Below are 13,931 nucleotides of genomic sequence, written 5' to 3' on the forward strand. Positions count from 1 at the left end.
CTTGAAGACTTTTCGGAAGAATCGCCACGCGAAATGCTAATATGGTCAGTAGGTTGATAGTGGTTATCACTACATCGTCTGAAGACGGTAAGATAGGGGACCTTCCTCGGGCGGCTCTGCGAATCCAGCGAGTTCCGTCATCCCTCGAGCCGGATGTCCTCTCCCACTGACTTCGCTCATGCCCAGAACTCTGTAGAATCGCCAAGCGGAATGCTAATGGTCCGTAGGTGGACAGTCGTTGTATTATATTTCATCGTCGGAAGTGGGACGAGAGAAGCGGGGCAGCAGGGGTGGCAGCGTACGTATGGGACGGACGGGGCGGACATGGACAAGCGATGTGGAACTTGTAACTAAACTATGAAATACACACACGCACACACACCTTCCGATATCCGATATCGATCTCAAATTATAGATCTAAAGGTCCCCACATTGTATAACCAAAAAGATTGCAATATGCAATACGCTTGTTCATTACCAGACTTGAGGTGAATTGGTGGATTTTAAGAATACAACAACAACATCAATGTTGACATTAAATATTAACCAACCATGCATTGAAATAAGCTTTTTCCCGGTTTTGCAAACAGTTTTCACAAAGTATTGCAGGTGATTAGCTTTGTACCAATTTTCTTGTACAAATTGTTATTGCGCCGCTCTTTTTTAACAATAGTTATCACGTGAAAAATCGTCATGATCACGTGATCGTTGTCTATATAAACACACGTTTGCGTCATCAGCTACATGAATTGATTATTTGTCTTGCTGCGTCAGTGTACGTACAGGCGAATATCAACATAATTCCAGTTTGTAACTTGTTTTGTTATTTAAAAATTCTACCACCTTACGGTCTAAGCTCAACTGATCGAGATGGCTTTGTCAAGACCACGTCAAAACTTCCACCAGGACAGCGAAGCAGGAATCAACCGACAGATCAACATGGAGTTGTATGCCAGCTATGTCTACCAGTCAATGGTAGGTGACATGTTCATTTATCTTCCTTTTTCGTAAATATTGATGTCGTTGTATCGGATTTTGTTTTTGAAGTGGATGAGACATATTGTTGTAAGTTAATATCGTAATTTTTAAGTGAAGACAAATTAATTAATTCGCTGTTTAAAAGAATATTTTCACAGAGGTGGTGCGTTTAATTAAGCTCAGGATGTCTAAAAATAGATGACCTTTACTTTGCATTAAATACGTAAATGCTATACAATTTTCTACCAGTTGTTTAACTCTGAAATAAATATGTTTTAAACACAGGGCTTGACTTGGTTCATAAGAGACTAAAGGCAGAAATGAACGTGTTTATAATAATTGTAAATTAAGATCATCTGTGTAGAATACTTAAGACTCTAATCATCCTTGCAATTTTCATTTGATTCGCATAATAAATTATATTTGAGGCAAACCAATAACGTTTAATTGTTTAAACTTGTGAACAGATGTATTGGATTATATATATCATTATAATAATCGTACGTATGTAGTAAAAAAGCTCGATAGGTTGTTGTCATCTCCCATCTCCAGTACTACTAATACCCCTGTTACTCTGTACTACAAAGTTCATTTCATCCCATGTACGGAAAGTAAACTAGATTGTACGCGGGGGTATTCAGTATATTTCCTGTTCCCCAGTACTTACTTGTAAACTCCAGACTATAGTAACCAGACACACTTAAAAGTAGTACATGAGCAGACTATGACCAATGGTGGTTGTCTCAATTTGTTCCAGTTGGCTCGAGTTCTTCTTAAAAGTACCCCGGGAACATTAGCGACAGGAGATACATTTTAGTGTATTCCTGTATCCTGGGGACTTTGTAGTATACTAAAACTTAAAGAGTACACGTTACTGTGTCTGGGTACTTTTAAGTAGTACCTGAGCCTACAATCACCAATTTAGCCTTAATAACTTGAATACTTGTCTCAATAATATATGACTCCATATAATGTGTTCCTACACCCTTCAAGGCAATTAAGAAATGTATGATCTCTCTTTGGTGTAATCCAGACCTTGTATTTATTTATTTGATATCCAATCGAGGGCATTTACTCGCATAATAATTAGAAGTACATGACTGTACACTGTTATTGAACAAAATAATTATAAACTTACAAAGGCTTGATTCTGATAAGTAAGAAAACAATTACTTAAGGACCAGATTTGCAGCCAAAACGAAGAAGTTCTGATTCTATAATCTTTACCAGGCCTACTACTTTGACCGTGACGACGTTGCCTTGAAAGGGTTCAGCAAGTTCTTCAAGCATTCCTCTGAAGAGGAGCGTGAACATGCCGAGGAGCTGATGAAGTACCAGAACAAGCGAGGCGGTCGCATCGTACTCCAGCCCATCCAGGTACTGTTTGATGTTTTATGCTTTGCTAGGTTTTTTAATGGGACTTGCAACTTATTTATACATGACAATACTTTTTTTATTCAGCTTAATTCACCGTGACAATATCGCAGTAGCATAAAATGTGGAGTTGCAAACTAGCAATTTACTAGTTAAACAATCCATTGATCTGTCTGGTATTTCCTTTCAAACTTTATGTTGACATCATAAAGCAAAATATGTTCCGTTAACACTTGGGGTCACAATGTCAAAGGTCAAGGTCACTGTCACTAAGAGTGAAATAGTTTCCGATCCATAACTAGTCAACTGATTCACAGATTGGCTTAATACTTCAAATGTGCATCGGCCTTGGACAGCAGATGTCCCCTATTGAAATTGGTGTCACTTGGTCAAAGATCAAGGTCAATATCACACTAAGAGTGAAATCGTTTCTGATCAATACCTTGTCAACTGATTCACAGATTGGCATGAGATAATTTCATATAACTTAAAATGTTGAAAAATGAGGTGCATATCACAATAAATGGGTGTATGTAAAACAATATAAACAAAGGATTGTGTTTTAAACTGTTTAATACACTTACACAGATGCTAACCACTGACTGCCAACTGAAACATCTCAATTTCAGTCTTTTCAATTATTATCTACTACATCAGCGACATCAATTTTCCAGAAAGATTATTGATTATCGCTGACTTTCTCATCCAACAATGATTATTTGATTTTATTTGATCATTGTGACATCTTTAGTTATAATACTATAATATTCTCAACCAATTAATGATTTACTTTAACGATTATTTAACAGAAGTGCATAATTCTGTGTCAACTACATTCAATTGGTCAGTCACATTAGATTATTAAAATCTGAGAAAAATATTGGGTTGGTCGTATGATAACAATCTGTCTAAGGAATGCCATTGTGTATTGACTGCTGAGAATTCATTTATTGTAAGCCTATTTCATTGATCACATCCAATTATTAAGGACGTCTCTGTGTGGATTATTTGCTGACAATGAATGTTAGAACAGAAATAAGATGCCGTCTAAGTAAATCAAAAGGACAAAAGCATGAGAAAGTCATCACAATTTGTTTGAAATGTGTCTGCACTGAATGGAGAGGAAAATGATGCAATTTTGTTTGGTGGTAAGTTGGTCATTTTTCACTGATTGTAAAGTGTAACATCTGATTTGATGTTATAAATTATGGTTTGTGTGTGGGTCTTGTGGCTTTTCAAGAGCAAAATACTACATCAATACATACTGGCCAGTTGTTTTAAGATGCCTGTAATTTAGATTACAAATTTCATTTTTGTATAATATAAATTAATAATTTTATTGAAATAAAAAACAGTGTATGTGGGCTGTAGATATCAGCATAGAAAAAGCTAAATGTATTGTAATGAAAAGTATGTCTTTCAAGAATTTGTTCAAATATGATTGATAAAACCTGACATATAAAAGACCGTTTTTCTGTGTTCCACAGAAGCCAGACCGTGATGAGTGGGGTAGCGGTCTAGATGCCATGGAGGCAGCCTTGGCACTGGAGAAGACTGTCAACCAGGCCCTTCTTGACCTTCACAAGGTCGCAGACGGGCACGGAGACGCCCAGGTACGCCCATATGGCTGACATTGACAATCATACAAATGCCCCATTCCCAACATTTTTTATTCAACTTAAGTGGCATTGTATCATTATACACCAGACAAAAGATTTTTTAACACAATTGTTTTACTGAAGACCGATTATTTTAAAAAAAGGTCATCAAAATCATTCAAAGATACTTGATATTAAATATGACATAATAGAATCAATCATGTATAAAATATCATCATTTTCAGCATGGAAATCATGATGTTAAATGATGTTAAATGCAATCATAATAACTTTTAACAATTATGACATTATTTGTAATTAAATAACATTAATAAAAGATTTTCATTTTTAAGAATAATTTTAAAGTAAGTTTTTGTCTGGAGCAAAACTCTTAATGTACTGAAGGGATTAACTTGAAATATAAACAGATGGCAAGTAGGAAAAGTGCAGTGACTAAGAACCATAACTCTAACAACCTTAGTTTTGGAATTATCTCCCCTTTAATATAACTTTAAAGTTAATTTTGTCCGGAGCATAACTCTAAATCTACTAAAGGGATTTACTTGAAATATAAACATATGGCAACTAGGAAAAGTGCAGTGACCAAGAACCATAACTCTATCTACCTTAGTGTTTGAATTATATCCCTTTATTTAATTTCAAAGTAAATTATCTCCCTTTATTTTTTTTTACAAATATTATTCTACTCTCCAAAACAAATGTTGTCATACAAGCAAACACATTTCGGCGGGGATTTGGCACTACTGTGACAAGCTCTTGTTTTATTTAGAAGAGTCTTACTTTAAAGAAAAATTTCATGAAAGTGGAAAGAGTAAATCCCTGATTAATTTGTGCGGACTGCACACAGCACAGGCTTATCTGGGAGGACACTTAACGCTCATGCATTTAACCCAGTTTTCCGAGAGCGCATCTCAAATGTTACCGGTCATTTTCAGATGTGTGATTTTGTGGAATCTGAGTTCCTGGAAGAGCAGGCAGAGGCCATCAAGGACCTGTCTGACCGCATCACAAACCTCAAGCGTGTCGGTGCCGGTCTTGGGGAGTGGCATTACGACAAAGAGCTCCAGGAAGAGAAAAACTGATCACCTTGGCAACCCAGCAGTGGATTCTTGTTCTATTTGCGTTATTCTACAGATTTCTGGTTATAAAAACATTTTGTGAACAAAATTAAGAACAATTTTTAATAGAAGCTTAACTTAATTTTAATATCTTGTCTTCTATGAAATAATAAAAAGCTTTATGACTGATTTAATGGTATTGTTTTATGTGAAATTTTTCAGTTAATGTGTTCTCATTCTCAACATATATTTGTCTAGATCGTAAAAAAAAATTAGTTTTGAAATCGACAGTACTGTAGCAATTGTACAATTATATAGGGTTAAATTTGTTGATATATGGACGCTCATTTATAAAGGAACCCAAAGACACATTGGCTATATAACATGACAGTGGTGTTCGGATGTTTTGAATTGCACACCTAGTGCAACACAAACCATGCGGAACACGAAAATGATACAATATTCCATTTATAATAGTACTTCTTACAAAAGAAAACAACATTACAAGTCATCAGCTCAACAAATGACGAATAGGATATATCGCCCTTAAGTCACACAGGTTAATGCTACAACTCTATAATATTAATTGTTGTATAATATATCTTCACACGCAAAAACCTGAATATCATGAAATTAGGTATTTGATAATCATTTATGATAACTGGTGCATACTGCCTTTTTAGCTCACCTGAGCATAACGTGCACATGGTGAGCTTTTGTGATCGCCTTTTGTCCGTCGTTTGTCATGCGTTGTCCGTTGTGCGACATCAACATTTGCCTTGTTCACTCTCTAGAGGCCACATTTATTGTCCAATCTTCATGAAATTTGGTCAGAAGATTGGTTTTAATGATATCTTGGATGAGTTCAAAAATGGTTACATTTGCTTGAAAAACATGGCTGCCAAGTGGCGGGGCATTTTTCCTATTATGGCTATATATGGCTAAAGTAAAATCTTGTTAACACTCTAGAGGCCACATTTATTGTCTGATCTTCATGAAACTTGGTCAGAAGATTCAACCCAATAATATCTTGGACGAGTTCGAAAATGATGCCGGTTCGTTGAAAAACATGGCTGCCAGGGGGCGGGGCATTTTTCCTTACATGGCTATAGTAAAACCTTGTTAACACTCAGGAGGCCACATTTATTTTCCGATCGTCATGAAACTTGGTCAGAAGATTTATTCCACTGATATCTTTGATGAATTAAAAAATGGTAATCTTTGCTTGAAAAACAAGGGGCGGGGGCATTTTTCCTTATATGGCTATATATGGCTATAGTAAAATCTTGTTAACACTCTAGAGGCCACATTTATTGTCCTATCTTGATGAATTATGGTCAGAAGATTTGTCTTAATGATATCTTGGATGAGTTCGAAAATGGTTACGTTTGCTGGAATAACATGGCCGCCAAGGGGCAGGGCATTTTTCCTTATATGGCTATATAAGGCTTTAGTAAAATCTTGTTAACACTTTAGAGGCCACATTTATAGTCCGATCTTCATGAAACTCTGCCAGAAGATTCATCCCTATAATATCTTGGACCAGTTCAAAAATGATGCCGGTTGGTTGAAAAACATGGCCACCACAGGGGCGGGGCTATTTTCCTGATATGGCTATAGTAAAACCTTGTTAACACTCTAGAAGTCACATTTATTGTCCAATCTTTATGAAACTTGGTCAGAAGATTCATCCCTATAATATCTTGGACGAGTTCGAAAATGAGGCCGGTTGGTTGAAAAACATGGCTGCCAGGGGGCGGGGCATTTTTCCTAATATGGCTATAGTAAAACCTTGTTAACACTCTAGAGGCCACATTTATTGTCCTATCTTGATGAAATATGGTCAGATTTGTCTGACTGATATCTTGGATGAGTTCTAAAATGGTTACGTTTGCTTGAATAACATGGCCGCCAAGGGGTGGGGCATTTTTCCTTATAAGGCTATAGTAGAATCTTGTTAACACTCTAGAGGCCACATTTATAGTCCTATGTTCATGAAACTCGGTCAGAAGATTCATCCCAATAATATCTTGAACGAGATCAAAAATGATGCCGGTTGGTTGAAAAACATGGCCACCACAGGGGCGGGGCTATTTTCCTTATATGGCTATAGAAAAACCTTGTTAACACTCTAGAGGTCACATTTATTTGCCGATCATCATGAAACTTGGTCAAAAGATTTGTCCCAATGATATCTTGGATGAGTTCGAAAATAATTAAGTTTGCTTGAAAAAAATGGCTTCCAAGGTGCGGGGCATTTTTCCTTATATGGCTATAGTAAAATCTTGTCAACACTCTAGAGGCCACATTTACTGTCGATCTTCATGAAACTTGGTCAGAAGATTCATCCCAATCATTTCTTGGAAGATTTCAAAAATGATGCTGGTTGGTTGAAAAACATGGCTTCCAGGGGGCGGGGCATTTTCATTATATGGCTATAGTAAAACCATGTTAACACTCTAGAGGCCACATTTATTTTCCGATCTTCGTGAAACTTGGTCAGAAGAATTGTCCCAATAATACAGGTATCTTGTTTTCTCAGGTGAGCGACTTTGGGCCTTTTAGGCCCTCTTGTTATTTATACTGTGCCAAAGGCCAGCGGGGCTTATGTCATGCTCCTGTGTCCGTCGTGTGTGCGTGCATCCGTCCGTGCGTTAACTTTTTCTTTAAACATCTTCTTCTCCTAAACTACTGGTCCAATTCTGATGAAATTTCTAAGGAATGTTCCTGGGGTAACCCTCTTCCAAATTTGTTCAAATTATGCTCCTGGGGTCAAATTTGACCCTGCCCTGGGGGTCAAAAATTGAAAATTTGCTTATATAAGGCCTATTTTGTGAAAACTTTAAAAATCTTCTTGTCCATAACTATTGGACATAGGGCTACCAAATTTGTTATGTAGTGACATCTTATAATCGTCTACCAAGTTTCTTCAAATTATGCCCCTGAGGTCAAATTTGACCCTGCCTCGGGGGTCAAAAAATTGAAAATTTGCTTATATAAGGCCTATTTAGTGAAAACTTAAAAAATCTTCTTGTCCATAACCATTGGGCCTAGGGCTACCAAATTTGGTATGTAGTGACATCTTATAGTCCTCTACCAAGTTTCTTCAAATTATGCCCCTGGGGTCAAATTTGTTCCTGCCCCGGGGGGTCAAAAAATTGAAAATTTGCTTATACAAGGCCTATTTTGTGAAAACTTTAAAAATCTTCTTGTCCATAACAATTGGGCCTAGGGCTACCAAATTTGGTATGTAGTGACATCTTATAATCCTCTACCAAGTTTATTCAAATTATGACCCTGGGGTCAAATTTGACCCTGCCCCGGGGGGTCAAAAAATTGAAAATTTGCTTATATAAGGCCTATTTTGTGAAAACTTAAGAAATCTTCTTGTCCATAACCATAGGGCCTAGGGCTACCAAATTTGGTATGTAGTGACATCTTATAGTCCTCTATTAAGTTTCTTCAAATTATGCCCCTGGGGTCAAATTTGACCCTGCCCTGGGGGGTCAAAAAGTTGAAAATTTGCTTATATAAGGCCTATTTTGTGAAAACTTTAAAAATCTTCTCTTCCATAACCATTTGGCCTAGGGCCACCAAATTTAGTATGTAGTGACATCTTATAGTCCTCGACCAAGTTTCTTCAAATTATGCCCCTGGGGTAAAATTTGACCCCGGCCCGGGGGGTCAAACAATTGAAAATTTGCTTATATAAGGCCTGTTTTGTGCAAACTTTAAAAATCTTCTTGTCTTTAACTGTATGGCATAGGGATACCAAATTTGGTATGTAATGACATCTAATAGTCCTCTACCAAGTTTGTTCAAATTAAGCCCCTGGGATCAAATTTGACCGTGTCCCAGGGGTCACAAAATTGAACATATGCTTATATTGGGCCCATTTTGTGCAAACTTTAAAAATCTTCTTGTCCATAACCATTGGGCCTATTTCTACCAAATTCGGTATGTAGTGACATCTAATAGGTCTCTACTTAGTTTGTTCAAATTATGCCCCTGGGGACAAATTTGACCCTGCCCCGGGTGTCACAAAAATGAACATATGCTTAAATAAGGCCTATTTTGTGCAAACTTAAAAAATCTTCTTGTTCATAATTATAGAGCCTAGTGCTACTAAATTTGGTATGTAGTGATATCTAATAGTCCTCTACCAAATTTGTTCATGACTCGCAGATGACCCCCTATTGATTTTCAGGTCACTATGTCAAAGGTCAAGATCACGGTGACCCGAAATAGGTAAATGGTTTCTGGATGATAACTCAAGAACGCTTGATCATGAAACTTCATAGGTACATTGATCATGACTCGCAGATGACCCCTATTGATTTTTAGGTCACTGGGTCAAAGATCAAGGTCACGGTGACCCGAAAGAGTAAAATGGTTTCTGGATGATAACTCAGGAATGCTTATGCCTAGGATCATGAAACTTCATAGGTACATTGATCATGACTCGCAGATGACCCCTATTGATTTTCAGGTCACTAGGTCAAAGGTCAAGGTCACGGTGACTGAACTTAGAAAAATGGTTTCCCTATGATAACTTAAGAAGGCTTACACCTAGGATCATGAAACTAAATAGGTACATTGATCATTACTCGCAGATGACCCCTATTGACGTTCAGGTCACTAGGTCAAAGGTCAAGGTCACGGTGACTTTACACAGTAAAATGGTTTCCGGATGATAACTCAATAAAGCTAATACGCCTAGGATTATGAAACTTCATAGGTCACTTGGTCAAAGGTCAAGGTCACAGTGCCAAATAACGTATTCACACAATGGCTGCCACTATAACTGACAGTCCATATGGAGGCATGCATGTTTTACAAACAGCCCTTGTTATATTTTGAGATGATTCTTTACAAAGAAAGATGCTACTATTAAATTTGTTATAAATGTGTGAAAGGCTCTTAAGAAGGAACCAGAGATTATTGACCCTTTACCAAACACTAACAGGATTTACAGGTTTGTAGCTGACGACTTTATAAATAATTGTGATAAAAGGAGAAATTGCTCAAGATGAGCAATTTCTCCTTTTATCACAATTATTTCTTCACTACCTGTTCATTTCCTTCAGATTCCATTACAATTTAATTGTCGTCTGCAACCTCTTTCAAAGTGGGAATGTCCAAAATGTGTCGTTTGGTAAAGGGTTAAGGCATTTTGATTCATATGGGTTTTGTGAATCTGTATCAAATCAAATGCGTAGATTTGATCTTCAGCATCTAAAAATATGTGAAATAGAAAGAACGACAATATCTTTTGGAGAGATAAATGTACCTACGTTATAAGCAAAGGACCTGTGCAACAATTCCCAGGCTTTTTAGTCTGTTTAATTAACACAGTAGTAACTTTTTCCATACATAAAAATGCTCATCCTTCCAACTTTAAGCGCCCAGTGGGACAAGGGATAGAGAAAGAAAATTACATGCTTGAGTACATTTCAACCCATGCGCATTGCACGTTTTTTTTTTCGCAAAGAAAAAACAGTGGAGCGATACAGGGCCATCATGGCCCTCTTGTTCTGCATGTTTGGATCAACACATTATACTTATATTACAGCATTTCATTAAAGTTATACACTGCTCATATATATAACATCGAATAGATATACTAGTATAACAAAATGGCAAGGGAGCATATTGAGATGCAAGATTACAGCAAATCCGCATACACAATGGTTGTGCCAAAATAAATGAACACAAGAAACGGCAAGGTCGGGAAACTACTCGTGCAATCCAAATGCCCAAACACATGAGCAGTGGCAGGCATGATGTCATAGAAATATATTAGTGTAGAATGTATCTAACACACATTGAAGCCCTTAGTAATGTCATAGTAAGTATAAAAACACGTCAATAGCGAGGCTAATCTCTACGAAGCCTGTCTTAATTCTTAAACAATTTGTCCCGGAAAAGCTTTATTAAATTCGTCAAGGGATGGAATACATTGTTGTGTTTTATACTTTTGACATTTGCTTGAAGCGGTTGTTGTACTTAAACAACATTTTATCCGCTCATTTCGGCAAAACAGTTAATGTGAACTAACATTATTTGCAAAATAATCACATTAATAAAATTGTGTATCCACAATTTCTAACGCTTTGGGTCGTACATGTATTGTTCGTCGAAATCTCCCAATGCCTTTCCATAAGAGTGCTCACTGAGGATGCGTATTATCACCAATAGTCGACAGTGATTGAAGCGTTCCTGAATGGCTTGCATGACGTCATTCGTAGAACTGATACTTTTTGTCGCTGGGCGGTTTCCCTCCAAGCAGAGACAAGGGCAGTTCACGAGGAAGATTCATTCGTCGTACTTTTTGAAGACCTATGAGCCTACACGGTGCTTATCCGAGACTGCGAGTCTAAACAGCATTAAAAAAGACAATCTGTTCTCAAGGGTAGCAAGAGGGTGGGCGTGGTATCGCTTGCTTCATTATTTCTGCGGTTAGATGCCCGATGGCGAGGTTGGGTGTGAGAGCGAGCCCTTTTCGGCTTGGTCAGATAAGATGCTTTAGTGGGGGCGGTGCGGCGGCGTCTGCGCGTCGAGAACTGAGACAAGATACTTAATATACTTTGACGACCTACTTGACTTACTCCTCAATGTACTAGTATGCCCAGACATTAAAAAAAACACACGATCAGAGGCAATACCTCAGTATCCTTCATCATAACACACCAACACAGAAGATGTAAGGCGATTCCTGAATAATATAATATTTAATGGATCCTTTATGGTTTTTCAGTGCACTTTAAGTTCTCATTTGCTATCGAGCACTGGACTATTTCGCAAAATTATATCTTTGACAAAACCCCGGGCAGCCGGGAAACATTTGACCTATTTTTGGCTTACAATCAAACTTTTCCCCTGAACGGTCACATGAAGTCGTGAAGACGCAGAAGGACATTTAAACTCACTATTAAATACACACCAAGTTTGACTAAAAAGAGGCGGGTTGGACGTGTGGCTATCTACCCTATCCTGTGTAAAACCTCTAGCTACGGGAACGGCAAACAGCATAATAACAGAAATCGCGTACCAAGGAGAAGATGGAACTCCAGCTGGTGGGCGTATGACGGCGGGCGGTGAAAGCAAGCAAGAGTGTCAACTGGATGCCGTCAGGCCATACCTATGTCTCCACGCGGATCACCACCACCATCGGTACATGTAATGTCCGAGCCATGCACGAGACCGGGAATATTTCGAAAGTGGCCGCGGAGATGATGAAGTTAAACCTCACAATCTTTATAATCAGCATATCAAGATGGACTTGTTCTGTTCAGAAGCGACTGACTTCCAGCGAGTTACTACTGTCCTCACGACATGTGCAGTAGCATGCAGCACACACCCAGGGCAATGTTGCTATTCAAGTCCTTACGGTGAGCGCTCAACGGTTGTGAGGTGCATGGACCACGGATTACGACGGCGTCTTTCCAAACAAAGAAATGGGGATCAAAATGGGCATAATCCAATGCTACGCCCCAAAGAACGACGTGAAGAGGACGAGAAGGACAACTTTTCCAACAGACTGTTACCCAGTATACAAGAAATCGATGACGAGTAGGTTACACGAGTTGTGTATCGTGTTAATTCTTAAAAGATTTGACCCAGCATTTGTAAAAATATTGCAAGATATGTATATTTCCAGGAAAGAAAATTAATTTTTGCGTTGAATAAGACCATGTTCATGGAAATCGCTGCACAATTGATGAAGTTATTGGTGTTCAAAGCGATGCACCCTGTTTTCGGGTGATTTTGAGTTGAATATGTATATTTGATAGAGATATATTTTTTACCCAAGAAGTTGATTCTTCGTTATAATTCGAATCTTTTTCATAGAAAATGATGTTTTTACTAATTAATACCATAGCCACACGTTAACCACCTGTGTGTGTGTGTATATGTGTGTTTATTTCAAATTTGACGAGGTCCTGCAGCGCCTGAGGCTGATTATGTGAGAACCCGGAGTGTGTCCCAGCTCTCTTACCTTATTATCTATTTGACTTACGAAAGACTGTATAAGGATTTCCTTCTAAAGCGACAATGCTATCGTAGTAAAATGCCGACAATGTGCTCAATTAGCAGGTAGGCTTAATAGGCAGTTTTCTGATATTTATTTTTGTTAATGGTAAACGTGGCGTTAAATTATATAAAATACATTTGAAAACTGTATTTGCAGCTTATGTCAAAACTTCAGGAATAACATCAGACATCCTCATGTAGCTATCAAAGCTCACTTTTGACCTAGTTTGTCTGCGATAATGAACGCAAATCTAGTACCATACCTTTTTTTGAATTTATGAAATTCAAACAACGTGCAATTGTTTAAAATATACTAATACTTTTGCAGAAGTTTTGATGATTTGAATTTTAACACTTATTTCAATAAAGCGATTTAAATAAATATCAAAACATATATCCAGACACGGAACTAACGTAATTTGCACACTATCTCTCAGTTTATGTAATAATGTAATGCGCGTTCATGTTATGATATACAGTGTTTTTTTACCTGCGAGTCCTGCGTGCGTCCTGAGGCCCCGTGTTCACAAAATAGTTTTTGCAATTGAAAATCGATTTTGCTTGTCATTTGAAATGGATTTCAATTGTAGTTGATAGGTAAAAATGAAAATCGATGTCAGTTAAAATAGATGTTCGATTGCAAAAATGTTTTGTGAACACGAGGCATGGACTCACAAAAACCTCTGGGGATGCAAAGTTTCGAATTATGTGAGTCCCAAAAACGCATTGAAATGTCTTAAAAAAAATTGTTTAATTATTATACTCATTCTTTCAATTTGGGGACTCAAAGATTTGCAAGTTATCAAGTCCCAGGACTCATATGAGAAAATTTGTAAAAATATCACTGCATATAAGTCTGTTTATATGA

The 13,931-nt window shown here is 37.5% G+C and overlaps 1 protein-coding gene across 1 annotated transcript; it reads left to right on the plus strand.

Annotated features, from left to right (window-relative positions):
• The first annotated feature begins 734 nt into the window (after positions 1-734).
• Positions 735-5,223, plus strand: LOC127880157 (soma ferritin-like). The gene is made up of 4 exons (XM_052427393.1): positions 735-975; positions 2,209-2,355; positions 3,840-3,965; positions 4,907-5,223. Exons 1-4 carry the CDS (start codon positions 871-873, stop codon positions 5,051-5,053), a joined length of 525 nt encoding a protein of 174 aa, XP_052283353.1. The 5' UTR covers positions 735-870; the 3' UTR covers positions 5,054-5,223.
• The last annotated feature ends 8,708 nt before the right edge of the window (positions 5,224-13,931 follow it).

This window comes from Dreissena polymorpha, chromosome 1, assembly GCF_020536995.1.
Source record: "Dreissena polymorpha isolate Duluth1 chromosome 1, UMN_Dpol_1.0, whole genome shotgun sequence".
NCBI classification, from domain to species: domain Eukaryota; kingdom Metazoa; phylum Mollusca; class Bivalvia; order Myida; family Dreissenidae; genus Dreissena; species Dreissena polymorpha.